This window comes from Setaria italica, chromosome VIII (genome assembly GCF_000263155.2).
Source record: "Setaria italica strain Yugu1 chromosome VIII, Setaria_italica_v2.0, whole genome shotgun sequence".
Taxonomy (NCBI): domain Eukaryota; kingdom Viridiplantae; phylum Streptophyta; class Magnoliopsida; order Poales; family Poaceae; genus Setaria; species Setaria italica.
The window spans coordinates 3595049-3610686 of NC_028457.1; the positions used below are offsets into that span (position 1 = coordinate 3595049).

At 47.6% G+C, this 15638-nt stretch overlaps 2 protein-coding genes across 2 annotated transcripts; both read right to left on the reverse strand.

Moving 5' to 3' along the window:
- Positions 1-16: 16 nt before the first annotated feature.
- Positions 17-3169, reverse strand: LOC101784667. Its single transcript, XM_004978713.4, has 8 exons — positions 2839-3169; positions 2621-2719; positions 1885-2044; positions 1625-1804; positions 1390-1524; positions 716-798; positions 530-623; positions 17-438 (listed from the first exon to the last, which is right to left on the reverse strand). The coding sequence occupies exons 1-8, from the start codon at positions 3132-3134 to the stop codon at positions 340-342; spliced, it is 1146 nt and encodes a 381-aa protein (XP_004978770.1). The 5' UTR covers positions 3135-3169; the 3' UTR covers positions 17-339.
- A 625-nt stretch (positions 3170-3794) lies between these two features.
- On the reverse strand, positions 3795-4666 carry LOC101769848. The gene has a single exon (XM_004980141.3). The coding sequence runs from the start codon at positions 4488-4490 to the stop codon at positions 3984-3986; it is 507 nt and encodes a 168-aa protein (XP_004980198.1). The 5' UTR covers positions 4491-4666; the 3' UTR covers positions 3795-3983.
- Between the last annotated feature and the right edge of the window lie 10972 nt (positions 4667-15638).

Here is a 15638-nt window from a genome sequence, read left to right on the forward strand (position 1 = left end):
TATGTGAAGCCAAATGAAGCTAAATCAATCGTTTTTGTAGTTCTGTACATAGATGTTGGTGATGAGAACAGTTTGGAGATGCAGTTTTTTCAAGACCAAGAGCAATAAATATATTAACGAGCGGAATTACAATTTGGAGGTGCTGTTTGTCAATCTCCCCCTTCGCGTGCATATTGTTCTCCTGTAAACTCAGAACATGCCAGGCTACATTCTTAGCTTTTGCTTTCCTCCCTCTCATACCGGAACACCCCAAAATCACCTCATTCTTGCTTCGCCACTGATGGAATATGTGCCCAGCTGAGCTGCTTCCTGCAGTATGAACGCCATTTGCCTTCCAGTTCAGTTCATGACTCTTGACTTCACCAAAGTCCAGGTGTTGAACTCATCCATCCTTAGCGCAAACGAACTTGAACTTGGTTTTCCACCTCCACCATATGCCTACATTTATATGATGTGGCAATACATGAACAATCAAATCCAGCTATAATGCCATGCAGTTTTGAAGAATATAATTAGAACAGTGGCATACCTTTGCAATCTCTGCTGTATTAGTTGTATTGTCAGTAGTCCTCAAGCAAACCTTTAGGATACCTCGTTGCATGAAGACCACTGCTCCAATAGGCCTGTGATGAAAAAACATTCTTGAATAAATAACCTGAGAAACACAAAATAGGCATGATATACACGTTCTGTCAAACCTGAATAAAGCTTATACCTTAATCCAGCAGCAGCACTCCTCCGACTCAGCTCCAAACCGATTTCATGACTCAATTTTGAGTGTCCATCTGCTCTGATTGCCTTATAGTAAAAAAAATAAAACATGTACTATAGAAAATGAGATATTTTTAGAGCTAATTATATAATATTTCCCCCTAAAAAAATATTATAACAGATCTAGAGGCAGGCTCTAGAGCTGGTCATACTCAAGCATCCAACCAAGTTCAAGAACAGTCAGGTACGCAACAATCCAAGAACAGACGTGGTTAATGATAAACATAAAACCACTCCATCAATTCGCATCAAGAGTCCAGTTAAAAAAAAGATTGAGCAAGCATGAGCAGCTACAAAAGAACATCTTATACTGTGCTGTTTGAATGTGGAAGAAGGGATCAATCAATTAAAGATGAGAACCATAAGGCTCAGGCACAAGCATTCGAATATGAACAAAACATGCCTATCTCCACTAGCTGGTAGCATAGGACCATTAAAACAAGAGCAGCCATGGAGGCAGAACTACTTGCCTTTGCTAAAGCAATAGAGTTAGAAGGCTTCAGCAAACAAAAGAGCTGTACTGCAAACATTCTGCAGTGTTAAGCTATCGAAGATAGACAAACTCACAAACACAAATGATAAGATCAGTATAAATGCAAGAGCATATTGTTTTCATACCAGGCATTCACCATACAGCCCTCTTCCAAGTTGAATCTTGAAAGGCTTCTGTATGAACTCCCCTGCAGCCTGCAGGCGATCAAGAGCCAGCGATTTCTCCCTATTAAGCAGATCGCCAACATCAAGTTGTAGTAGCTGTTTGGGGGTACCAATAAATGCAATCATTGACCATGTCATGCTGGAAAGATCAGAATCTTACAAGAGACAAGCATGATGGCAGCAGGTAGGGCTAAACCTGTTCAAAAACATGAGGATTTGTTACACAGTTCAACTTTGCACGCTCTTCCCTAAGTGCTGTCTGAAATTCCTTGGTGTTAGGCAGCTGCCAGCGTCGCAAATCTGCATCCTCTATGTACTCAACAACATTTGAAACCCGCTCCTCATCTTCTTGGTTGAACAAGTTTTCACACATTTGCTGTGTGAAAATAGAACATCCTCATTTTTCTTCTGACCATACAAGATAATGAACATGAATGATTTTTTCTCTATACTCACAGAGTCAGATTTTGTCCCTGCTAGCTTCTTGGAGAAATAATCAAATACAGATCGAACACTGCTTTTTGACGTGTCAATATGAAGCTCAACATTGCTTGGGCACTGACCCAACTTGGGGATTCTTGCTAGTGTACTTTGCCGGTGATCAAATGCTATCACACTGCATCAGTTGACATGTCATGAGATAATACCTCTCTACCTTGTTGCTCACTTAAACAGGACTGACAACGCGATGTTTCTTATAATAGAAAAGATACATCACCAAAAGATACACACTTTTAAAGGGATGTGTAACCATTTGGCAAATATACTAGGTACATAAGTATGAGCCGTATGGAGTCATTAGAAACTTCAGGTGTAAATCATATAGGTATACTATACTAGTAACATTCTAAGATGTATCTAAAGCAATTTCTCGTTTAGAGAAGATTGTAAGATCGCAAACAGCTTACTTCATAAACTGCAATCGTCATTATGGAAAGTTTGTAATCTAAGAGTAGATATGTTCCTTTCTTTTGATTCTTCCATACAAAAGCAACTTCTCTTTCTGAGCATCGTCGGCAGTGGTAAACTTTAACTAACTATCATTATTCCAAACCACCTTTTGAACATTGTCAGCACTAGCAATTATCAGTATTCCATCGATTACTCAAATCAATTATTCCTACATAGAAAAACATTATCCAGTGACCCATTTCTATTGCGACTCATTGTCTTGACTTCTTTAGAAACGCACCTGGGGACAAACTGGGAGAGCTCGAAAGCGAACTTCTTCGGCCCAATGAAATCCAAGAGATAGCACGTCTGTAACCCCGCGTCCTCGAAGTCTTCAGCTCTAATTGATCCAATTCGTTTCAACAACACACACCGCCATGGAAGAAACAATCGCACACGCTGGTTAACACCGCTAGGAGCAAGTGGGGTGCAAAATGGCGAGGTACGGCGAGAAGGAACCTGAAGGGCTCGACGGAGGAGAAGGGGAGGACGAGGAGGCGGCGGCGGACGCGCTGGTGGAAGAGGCGGGCCGCGAGCGCGCCGTAGGCGCCGGCGAAGGTGGGGTAGTTGTAGAGTGCGAGGCTGGCGGGCCCCGCCGGGTCGTCCGCATCGGAGGAGGGGGCGGCGGCGGCGGCCTTCGACGGGAGCGAGTGCGAGCGGATAGCCTCGAGGGCGGCTTCCGAGCGGAAGCCTCGCCGGCGCGCGGGCGCCGGCGGCGAGGGGACGGCGGGGATGCGCGGTCCGCGGCGGAGCATCGGTGGTTCGGTTTGGGCCGCGGTTACTGACTTTTGGGTTTGGGCCTCCTTGTTGCAAACATAAGTGGGCCAGGCGTGGCATAGATTGTTAACGCTTTTTTTGTGCGTGCATTATAAAGCCCTCCATTTATTATCCCCGTATTTTCCGTTTATATTTGTACAAATACGCCTCAATTTACCCTCGTATTTGCCGTTTATATTTGGACAAATACGCCTCAATTTACCCACGTATTTGCCGTTTATATTTGGACAAATACGCCTCAATTTACCCACGTATTTGCCGTTTATATTTGGACAAATACACCTCAATTTATCCCCGTACTTGTAGTTGCAAAGATAAATCGGATCGTATATGGACAAGAGGCGTTCTTGCTTGCGAAGAGCACGCCTGTCTTTTTTCAATTGAGCTGCAAGGGTGAATTGAAATAACATTTTGACGCACCTGACATGAGATAGGTCATCTGGAAAATGGGACAATCAATTTACACAGTTTCAGAAAATCCCAAAATCCTACGTTCTATAATTTGCATTATATTTCAAACTGTCTGTATATGTTCCATAAAAGGAAGAAGTAGCAGTCAAGAAGATAGTCTTTCGCAACAGCAGCAGCATCAGTCATCAGAGCAACACAACATTTACAAAAAGTCGTCAAAGGCATCATATTGAACCCGGCCAAATGCTTCAATTCGATTTTGTAGCCTGAAAACCACACCTCTCTGTTAAAAAGTAAAGGAAAAGAAATCGCCCCCGGAACTTTTATACACCCGGGTCCACTTGCACACTGATCCTACGGCTGCCACGCGTACTGCCAGGGAATGTTACTGCAGTAACTGTGTCAATGTCATCCAGCTACAGCATCCGGCGCTGCCGCCTCTTCCAGGTGACGAGCGCCACGAGCGCGAGCAGCATGACCGCCGCGGCGGGCGCGACGACCATGAGCGCCGGGACGCCGCCGGCAGGCCGCCGCCTCCTTCTCCCTCCCCGGCGGTGGTGCCTCGGCCGGCGTCGTCGGTGCCGGCCGTCGACATTAGCCTCCGCCGACTGATCATCAGTATCGCTCTCGCTGCAGCCCTCGCCCTCCTCCGAACCGGACCCATCCACCTCGTAGTGGGTGTGGCGCACCCCGTTCCGGCCGGCGTCCTCGTCGACGTGCCCCGGTTCCTCCACCGGCAGCGTCGTCAGGTGGCTGCGCTCCGATTCCAACGACGCCGCGGTCGACTCGGCGTCGGCGTCGTCACCGTCATCGCCGGCCCCGACGTGGAGGTGGGTGCCCACGGCCACCGGCACATCATCACCATGCGGCGGCGGCGCTGCCGCCAGCTGCGTCTTCCGCCTCCACGGCCACGACAACCTCATGATGAGAACCTCCTCGCTCCACCTCTGAATACCACCGTGCTGCTGCAAACTTATAGACGAGTGAGTAATCGAAGGCTGATGAAGCGAGATGGCAGATGGAAGGAAGAAATGAGACCGGGAGACGGGTTGTCTTGCAAATGAAAAGCAGGGGTGCTTTGCTTTGTCGCAGGGACATGCAGATGCTGTCTCCATCTGGCAGCCTCTCTAGCTAGCTAGCTAGCTAGCTTTGTAGGCGTCGGCACTTTCACTGTGCGTCGGCAGTCGGCACAGGGCTGGGCCGGGGTGGGCCGAGCTGGTCTGATGTAAGGCTGTAAGCCAGGCCCAGCCCGTGCAAAATTCCTTCATGAGGCTGAGGGGAAAGGCGCTATTTTTTTTAAGGTGAAGTGAAAACAGATGAAGCTTTTGACCCCAGATTATGCAATCCGGCTTGCCGGATTATAATGATTCAAACAATAAGCTATGCATCAACTTCTACCAGCACGTATTACCCCCACCGTACAATTAAAAAGTACAAAAGGTAGCATAACATTTGTTTCTTTTCCCGGTCTCTTCTCCTTTGCTCGCACTGAATGGCCTACTTGTAGTTGTAGGTGAGCAAAAAGATGGGAAGATTCCGTAAGCCAGAATCCAGGTTGCCAAACAACCAATGGCTTTTCAATCTTCACCTTTTTACAATCCAGATTCTTAGAATCCACAATCTAGGAGCTACGAAAGGTCCGTTCCCTAAGTAGTGATGGGTTCACGGCCGCGCCACCGCCGGAGGCAAAGACGACGCTGGCGCCAGCGCTTCCGTCGGACCTTGTGCTCGAGATCGTCTCGCGGTCCGACGTGGCGACACTCCTCCGTTGCGCCGCCTGCTGCAAGCCCCTCCGCCGCGACATCCTCAGACCGGCCTTCATCCGGCGCGTCTGCCACGGTCCCGCCGCCGCCGTGCCCCCGCGCCTGCTTTGCTTCCTCCAGAGCCGCGACGTGTTCTTCCGCCTGGTCGCGTCCCGGGGATTCCCGCCTCCGCCGCCCTTCTCCCTGTTGCATCCAGCGACTCCCGCGGCGGCGTACCTTTTCGAGCAGCACCTCGCGCCGTTCCTGTCCCACGGTGGCGCCGACATCCTGGCGCGCTACGAGCCCGTGACGTCGCGCGGCGGCCTCGTCGTGCTCCGCCGCCGGCATGACACCGATGTGCCACAGGAATCAGGCATATGCGTGTACGACCCCATGACCGGCGGCCGCGCGTTCCTCCCGGCCCGGATCCACCGGAGATGGCAAGATACTCACCGTACGGTGGTCTCTGCACTTACGTCCTGCTCACTGCTTCGGACGGCATCGGCTGCTCCTTCCTCCTCGCCGCGGATTTCAAGATGCTCAAGCTCATGCACCCCACAAGCTCTTTCAAGGTCCTGACCGTGTCCCCGGACGCCGCCGCCGGCAGCGGCAAATGGAGCCCCGTGACGTCGGTAACTAGCCATCATCGCTCCCATGGCTCCTCTCCTCACCCATTCTGCAGCGCCGTCGTCCTCGGCGGCTCCATCCACTGGGTAATGCACGGCGGCGCGGACCACCTGCACGTCCTCACCTACCACGTGCGCACGGCCACGGCGGGGTCGATTGAGCTACCAATGGACAGCTTGCCGAGGAGTTACAGAGAGACCAATGACTCTAGCCTCCGCCGGCGTCGTCGCCGGACGGGAAGCTCACGGTGCTCGTAAGGGACACAGGCTCACGATCTCCGTCTGGCGGCGCCGGTGGACAGCAGCACGCCGTGATCGACACGGAGGCAACGTTACGGTCTCTGGCGCCGGACCTGCCGCAGTCATGGTCGTGGCACGACAAGATGATCCTGTTTGTGACCATGGGAGAGAGGAGCGGTGTAGTCTTAGGGGTGTTTGTTTCTTTAGCACCTCCTAAAATTTCTGTCACATCGAATGTTTAGATACTAATTAGGAGTACTAAACATAGGCTAATTACAAAACCAATTGCATAGATGGAGACTAATTTGCGAGACAAATCTATTAAGCCTAATTAGTTCATGATTTGACAATGTGATGCTACAGTAAACATGTGCTAATGATGGATTAATTAGGCTTAATAGATTCATCTTGTGAATTAGACTCCATATGTGTAATTAGTTTTATAATTAGCTCATGTTTAGTTCTCCTAATTAGCCTCTGAATATTCGATGTGACATATATTTTAGTCAGCACTAAAGATCCAAACACCCCTTATTTGACCTGCTGGGAGATCGTGAAGAACGGCGCGTCGCCCTTGACGTGGAGACGAAGGAGATGTGAACAGACAAAGACATATTCAGGCCTTTCCGTTGGAGGTTGATCTGGAGTCGCGGTTGTCAGCCATGAAAACCTTCTAGTATAGCCTTTTTTTTTCTTTCACAATTTTTTTTTAGGGAAACGGCGAGGGAGGCCCCTACCCATATTTTTTATATATGTGAAAAAGGAGTGTATGTACAGGGGTTAAGGCTTCAAACCTCAAAAAGAAAAGGGGGGAGTCTGATTCTACAAGAGACTACTCAACCAACTACTAATCCTCTCCTTGAGCGCTGGTTTTGCCCTTAGGGTGACCAGCCGAAGCTCCTCCACAGAACTCACTCTCCATGAAGCAAATGACAGGGATCCTCTGTCAGCATGGTGAGCACAAAAGCGAACTATTCTTTCACCTTTTCTTTCACAATCTGTATCACCCATTTGTATTTCTTGTAATCGGATCTGGACAAACTTGATTTTTGCGATCGTCAAAGCCAATTGTTAGATATTATATATTTGAATTGTAATTTGTATTTTATTATTTTGTTGCCTAATTATATTGTTATATAATTGGTGAATTTTTCTATTGTCTGTTTTCCTATAGGTACTCAGAACAATTTCAGTTTTTGACCGTAACTTTTTTCTTGTGTAGAATATTTGCTTCTTTTTTTGGCCTTTGGTGCCCACAAACGGTTTATATTTTTTTTCCAATTGAGTACCTATTCATGGTCACTACATTTTTCTTAATACTTAGAACGATGACATCTTTTTTTAAACATATTTTTTGGTTTTGAATTTCTTCTTCTTGTTAGTATATTTGCTTCTTTGTTTGGAACATTTTCCTTGGTGCTAGCTTGAACATCTTTTTCAAATTTTTTCTTGCTCAATTTTTCCCTTCGAAATATTTTCTTGTGAAGCTTAAAAATATTCAAAGGTTATATTTTAGAGAGCAATTCACATATGTGTTTAAAAAATTATTTAAGCTGATGCTTTTTTTCAAGCTAAATCTTTGGAAAGAAGAATACAAAATAATTTCTTTGTGAGGAATAAAAATATGGGGCATGTACTAATACGAACATAAAAGGAACAAGGAAAGACAAGCAATAAGTATTTTATTAATAGAGTAACAAGTATAAGTTCCACGCGTGCGACACTCTACTGACGGTGATCAAACTTGAGTGACGTGGTCTTCTGATTCCTCGCATGTACAGATCATCGGAGCACATCCGATTATACTATTATGGCTGTCGTCTTCGATCTTTGTTTCACGTTCTCCATGCAATCTATGGCAAGGGTTAGTGTAGGGGTTTGGGTGTCCACGCCATCTTGACCTGAGCGACGACGTACTCCAGTTCTAACATGCACAAGCTACGGGCCAGTGCGGATGTGGTGTGTTTTGGCCACGCCATCCCTACTTGGGCATAGGCTTCTCGACAGACGCGACTCGAATGACGGATCTCAGTAGTAGATGAGTACACTACTATCAAAAATGATTTGTAGGATCATTTCGTTTTTAGGAACGCACAACCCGTGCACTATAGCATCATATTCTTGATCCTGAAAATCTATTTACAGGGGGTGGTTCGAAACCCAAACCACCACAGGAAATCATCATTTCAACGGTTTCTAACGTTTCTAATCTGTTTTCTAAATTTTGTATTTTTTAAATTTTCAGGAATCAATTTCTAGGAGTAAATTTGTGCTATAGAAACGGTTTTTTCTCTCACGGAGCCAACGTTGCGGACCGTAGCCTGCCCAGGGCGGAAGGGTGGGGGCCCAAAGGAGCGTCGGGTGGGCGAAGAAGCACAGTAGCCAGCTAAAGTCGCGCGGGAGGTAGAAGATGAAGGTGAGTCGTTGGATGATGGTCTGATGGCTCAAAAATCGAGTGAGGGAGGCTCTGTTTCACCCGTGTGACATATAGACAATCCTATTTTTTATATAACGGTTCTGGTGGTTCTGGCGGCTCTGTTTCACCCGTGTGACATATAGACAATCCTATTTTTTATATAACGGTTCTGGTGGTTCTGGCTCCTCTTGTTTTCTTCTCAATTAGATGCATATTATAATTTGGGTGCTCCTCTCATATATATAATCCCAAACTAGACTCAGTATGATCTACTTGATCTTTAAAACAATAGATGATATACCTCCAAGGTAGATTCAATCATTACTCAACCGATTGATTACTTCTATGTAGAACAACATAAAGATTTGAAATCTATTATATGATGACCAAAGTTAAATAAACATGCTCTCCCTCACAATGACATCTTTTGAACTTAAATTCCTTGGTCATATTTTTCATAAGTGTAATTACCACAATGCTTAGTTTTTCATTAACTTAACTCATAATTCTTCTCGATTATGATGAAGATGGGAACCATATGCTTCATGTAGAAATAATCGCTTATTACTCTATCGTGTAATGGAAATAAAGTTTTATCCTTATAGAGAATTATGAGTTAAAATGATTCATTTTCCAACATCACCAATATTGTGTACCATTTATCTCGCTGGAGGGTGGAATAAATCAGTGTATAACACTTGGTGAATTGTCAGGCCCAAGCCCAGGTGACCCAGTCTAAAGCCCATGAAAAGACAGAGTACATGCGCGCGCAATGTGTCTGATTCAGGCAGGCCTGCAAGCCTTTCTTGTGTTCCAATAAATCTAATTTCTTCTCTCCTTGTATATTTTTCCCACCAAAAAATAGATAAGGTACAAATAAATAAACAAGTGAAGTTTGAATAGCCAATTGCTTGCCTTCTTTTTTGTTTAGGAAAACAGGAGGGGTTGCTCTTGTTGACACCGGTTTTTGATCAGAGTCAACCGCTATGGATAAGGTTCTTACAGCCGATGAATGAGAGAGAAAAAGTCTGTTGATGAAGCCATGTTGACCAAGATTAACCGCAGTTGACTAGGATTCCAAAACCCGATGGAAGACCAGGCGGGCCCGGTCCGAAGCGAAATTGACTTCACCAAATAAGGGAAAGCGTGGAGATTTATCTTTAGTAGTTTTTAGAAATAGCTGTAATAGTCATGTCGTAATCAACTAGGATTTTAGCTTGCTCCAGGGTATAAATATAAACCCGTGAGCCTTGTAATCAAGAATTATCAATTAATCAATAAAACCTTTCGCGCCGCGCCACCAAAACCCTAGGAGTAGTAGAGTAGATTCGATGAGTTCCTTCTAGCGCGCAAGGTTGTATCAGCTTCGATCTCAGACGAACTTGTAAGTACCGTCACCCGATCATTACGACCTCTATCAGAACTTTCTAAGTTAAGTCTTATATTTTGATATTGTTGTGTGGCCAGTTATTGAGTTTGCTTAGATCTATCTAGGTTGTCTTTATTGGCTCCTTAGTTGTTCCTAAGCGCTCACAGTTATCGAACGGCTTAGATCTGGCTAGGTAGTCTTTATCGGCTTTCTTTCCCTGTTTAAACGTATCGTTTGGTAGACTCTACACGCTTTTATTGCTTTATATATGCAAGGTTCAATAGATCTTTACCTCTACCCCTTGTATTGCTAACCGTCAGGCCTCTGACGTCAGCACGCTACTGTTGAGAGCCGATGCTTCGGTCGGGTCTTATTCGTATCTCACGGAAGCATGATGATGCCATTGAGCCGATAGAGGCGCATACAAGGCCTTGTTGCTGCAAGCTTGTCTAGTTGAGTTAATGAGCCGAAGTTAATGCTCTCTCACCGTGTTACCTTGTCTAAGTTCAATTACACGATCATGACATTTGATTAGGTTTCATTAGCTTAATTAATTTGTAAGAGGTAGGCAGGAGATTCTTATTTGTTGTGTTCTAATCTTTTAGGTTAATAGATTGATGTCAATGCCCTCTCATTCGTATTACCTTGTCTAAGTTCAATTAGACTTATCAAAGATATTGGCTAGATCTATTAACCTATATGATGTGCGCATGGTTAACGAGAGCTCCCTTCTTGTCTATTGTGTTACGATGCTTTATCTTAGCCCTTCGGCTAACATAGCCGATGTCACATGCCTTTAATGTTTTATTTATTTACACCGCATGCTTACATTAAATATCTATTTGTCGTGGTGTTTATTCCAAGAATGACTACCCATGAGTTCTAAAGACTTCCCTGCCAATCGACTTAGAAATTTAATGTTTACCTTATCAATTTTCAGATCAAATTGATTGGCACACCTTGCACCACTTGCGAGCCGATTTGAAACCTGCACTGAAGTTAAGCAGATCTTCCAAATTCTCCGTGTTTTTCAACGCAGAAGTCTGAGGTTTAGATTTTAATCAACGGCCTCCTAAATTGGTTGCCTTCTTCGTATGTTCTTGGGCAAACCAACAGCACAGGAGGCCATTAAAGAGAGACAGCCAAATCAATAGTGGAGGCTGTTAACGTCTTTTATCCACTGTACTAATCTCTCTGAAACTTTCTAAAAATTCATTTATTTTGGTACGGAGGTGGTGTATAAATTGGACAGAAAATTAAGTAAAAATGTGAATGATTAATGCAATCCCTACGCGTACACCAGGATGAACTGAACTGCTTGATTCCCCGTCGCCAACGCCGGCTCCTCGATCATCTCCTTATCTGCCAATGTTTTAAATAGTGGGCTAAAGCCTTTAGCGGTTTAGTTTTCAGAGGCTAAAAAATCTATAGCCGATTATAGCCTCAATAACCCCATTCAGCGGTTTAACAAAAATGCATGTTAAAACTCAGAATTTAATGGATTATCCTATCTCGGTTCTGAATTATCACACATCACTTACTGCAATACTCCCTCCATCCCACAAAGAATGTTCGTTTAGAAAATTTTAGATAATATAATAGTAATGTTAAAAGTCTAAATACCCCTAATAACTTTTCTTAATCGGATGGATTACCGAGTAGAATTAATTATGTATGCACGATTGCAGTAATTATCGGACCTATTAGTCTTCCTTATTTAGTGAGTCTAGCTCGAGCATTGATTATGGGAGTAAATGATTGATTTGTTAACTGAGCCAGATGATGACCTTATTGGATAGTCTGAAAATTATATGAACACTCTTTATAGGATAAGTTTGAAAGGTTTCCACTCTTTTGGGATAAGTTTGAAAGGCTAAACGAACGATACGTGGAATGGAGGGAACAATGCAAACAAGCAAGAACAATGCCCCGCCGCTCGCCACGCCACCCATGCCGCGTATCCGGCGATCCCCGCCAGGGCCGGCCCGGCGAGACAGACGCCGGAGAGGAACCAGAGCACGCGCAGCCTCCGCTCCTCCTCCTCCTCGGTCTCTGGCACCGGTACGGCGGCCGCGGACACCTCGGTGCCCTCGCGCTGCGGCGCTCGGCGAGCGCGTAGCCGACGAGGCCGGCGGCGAAGTGGGTGGCGAGGTGCGCGACGACCACGCCCTCGTTGGGGCTCACCAGGCTGTCGGCGGCGCAGGCCAGCAGGACGCCGTAGGAGACGTGCACGAACACGGCGCACGGGCGCGTTGTCACGCTGAGGGAGCTCGCCCAGAGGAAGGAGGCGAGGCAGAGCGGGAGGGAGAGCCGCCACGCGACGAGCAGCGGCTCGCCGCGGCAGCGCCACAGCACGGCCGCCGTGGACGCCGCGAGCACCAGTGTCAGGAGGACGAGGCAGGGGCGCCGCTGCTTCTGCTTCCTCGCGTCCTCCTTCGGCTTCTTCGGGTCGAGCGGCTGCCGGCGGCTCCGCCACTCCTCCATGTCCATGGTCCTCTGGTCCAGAGCAGCGTCGCTCTTGACGTCGGTGGCGACGAGCGCGACTTCTTTCTCCTTGAGTTCCATCTCCTCGTGTCAGCAACTCAGCAGGGGACGTTGACTGCCGGGGTCGGAGCGAGGCAGGAGGAAGGCTAGGATATATATACATCTAGAATACAATGCAGGCTAAGTAAACGCATATGGAAAATTAGAAATAACTGGAAGCAGGGAAAGGAAAATTCTGCTGGCATAGCACCTCCCGTTGAGATGATGTACGTCACCGTTCTTGAGTTCTTCTCAATCTCTTCTCTCTCTCTTTTTTTTCCTCCAAAAAACACATCACAAATGAAACCGCTGCCATACACACATCCGCACTCACACGGTCACACCTATGACAACACTAAGCACATCTTAACTTCAAGAGTTTCTCTAAAAATTATTCCCCAGGATTATTACTGGGGTCCTTTCCAAATTTTCTTTCCTCAAAAACATCCTACGGCAGAACTCCAATAATAACTTCCCCAATATTTCAAAACACACCACGTCAAACACGACGCGGGTGCGTAGTCGCGGAACCATGGTGGCGGCCGGGACGTCTGAACAACGACCCAGGAGCCCTTGTCAAGAGGTAGGCGACGAGCGTGTCAGACTTGCAGTACCCGTAGAACACCCGGCCGCAGACAGTGCCGGAGCACGCCAGCCCGACATCGGCGGGGAACCAGTGCCTGAGGGAGAGCCGGTGCACCCTCCAGTGCCTGCACACGGCGAGAACGGCATGTCCAACCTCGAGAAGCTGGAGCTTCGCCGATGAGGCCATCGCCGAGTTCTTCGACAACCCCACCGTGCCCTGCGAGAAGAAGACCCTAGCTCATCGACAAGATCGCCCAGTCGTCCGAGCTGCAGCCCCATGTCGCCTCAACGTCATCGTTCACAACTTCCGTGCCGCCATCGTGCCGCAAATCGTCGATGCCGAGTTCGAGAACATCTACAACACGCTCACCGGCACCGAGGTCGCCACCATCACCTCCGTCGTGCAGCTCGAGTCGCAGGATCTGGCGCAGATCACGTAGCACGTGCAGAAGATGACCGTCGTGCTGCAAGGTGGGGTCGAAGAGGCTGATGGGCGCATCGGCGGCGTGGTGAGGAGGCGCGCGTCGACGGCGAGCTGGGCGAGCGAGGCGACGGAGGATGATAGCAGCACGGATCCGCCCATCCTCCCCATTCTTGCGGCGGCCCTCTCCGACCCCATCCCCAATCGAGGTACCTGTAAGAACCCCACAACAGCCTCGCTGGCAACGCGTTAGACGTCGTATTCCAGCGGTAGCTCGTGGGGGCGTTGCTGGTGGTGCACAGGATGAAGTCGAGCAACCAGGTAGAGTCCGCGAAGTTGAGGGTGGCCGCGAGCCTGCGGCTGTCTATCACGCGCACCTTCACATTGGCCGGCGGTGAGCAGCAGCTAGACCGGGGTGCACAGCTGGCGCGGCTAGCAGCGAGACCTTGCATCGGGCAAGGGTGGACCACGAGAGAGTCAGAGAGATGAGAGAGAAACCAGGAGAGAAAGAATGAGAGAGCGCAGGAAATTTACTTTGTGGGCGGCGGCGGCGCTAGGAGGCCGATGTAGGAAAGGTGGAAGGGGAAGCTGCTGGAGCCCAACAGAGGGATCCACGTGCTGACGTTGCCAGTTTTGAAGTATTGGAAAGTTTATTATTAGGGATCTACTGTCGGATGACATGATTTTAGGAGGAAAATTTTTAGTAGAGCTCCCAAAAGATAGTTTTAGGGATATTTTGTTTAGACTTTTGGAGTTGCTCTAAACACCTCTAAGTGACAGGACCTGGAAAACAAACAATAGAAAAATTTCAGTACAATAACAATTGAAACATGGGTATGACCATAGATTTAAACAAGAAAACAACAAATGTTAAATGAAATAAAAAATTTATTGTTGAAACAATTCATATATATAATACCAAACAATTGATTTAAAGAACAAAGAGAAAAGGTTTGTTAAGAACTTAGGGTGTGTTTGGATGGAGGGACAAGTGGGACGGGATAGGATCATCCCCTTTTTTAAGGATGAGATGATCCCACTTGGTATTTGGTTGGAGGGATGGGGGCATCCCAATTTCATTGTTTGGTTGGAGGGATGAGGACAGATGAAATAAACGGTGTTTGTATTTCGTTAGTTGCAGGGCCCACATGTCAGCCTCCCTTCCAAATCTTCTTCTTTTCCCATTTTCCCTTTCCTCTATCAAAACTGCCAACCAATCTTGAAATTCGACATCCATATTGAATTCCAACTCAATCAATTGCAATAGAAGCTTCCTTGATGTCTCGCGAATCCATTTGACTGCTCATTCTCACGAATCCATGGACGGACGAGCCAAATCGAGGAGGCGCCGCCCGACCATGGACGCGCCACCGCCCGCCCCTAGATCTTTGCTCCCCCTTCCTCCGCCTCCTTCACCTCCACATTCGCGGCCCCCGACCTCCTCTCAAGCTCCTGCTCGCCCTCGCCTGGCTGCGCTGCCGGCCACCACCTCTTGGCCCCAAGCCGTGCCGTGCCCGCTGCTCACCGCAGCTGTGCCCCTGGCCTGCGCCGCACCACCGCCGCCCGCGTCCTTGGCCGGCCGCCGCCGCAGCCTGGCCTAGCCGTCACCGGACAGAGCCATCCAGGGGCATGCAAGGAGGAACGGAGGGGTGGGTGCAAGGAGACGGAGGGAGACGCCGTGCACAGGGAATGGATCCATCTATCAGTTTTGGAGGGACCGATCCATCTCTCTTTTTCAAGGAATATTCCTGTTTGATGTTGTCTCGTCCCACCTGTTACTCCAACCAAACATATGCAAAACTGGGACCGTTCCATCCCATCTCTCCATCCAAACACACCCTTAAGATCCGACTATACAAATGGATGATATGAATTGTGAAAGAAATTAAAGAGGGAGTACAAATCGGAGCGTACTAGAAGGTTTTCATGGATGACAACCGTGACTCCAGATTGACCTCGAACGGCATAAAAGGCATAAGCCTGCGGCCGTTCACCCTGTGCATCTCCTTCGTCTCAACGTCAAGGGCAATGAGATCATCTTCACCATCCACCAGGTCAAACAAGACCATGCCGCTCCTCTCCCACGAGCTCATAAGCTGTATCGTTTGTTGGTGTTGCAACCATGGCTTCGGCGGCAGCGGCATCAGAA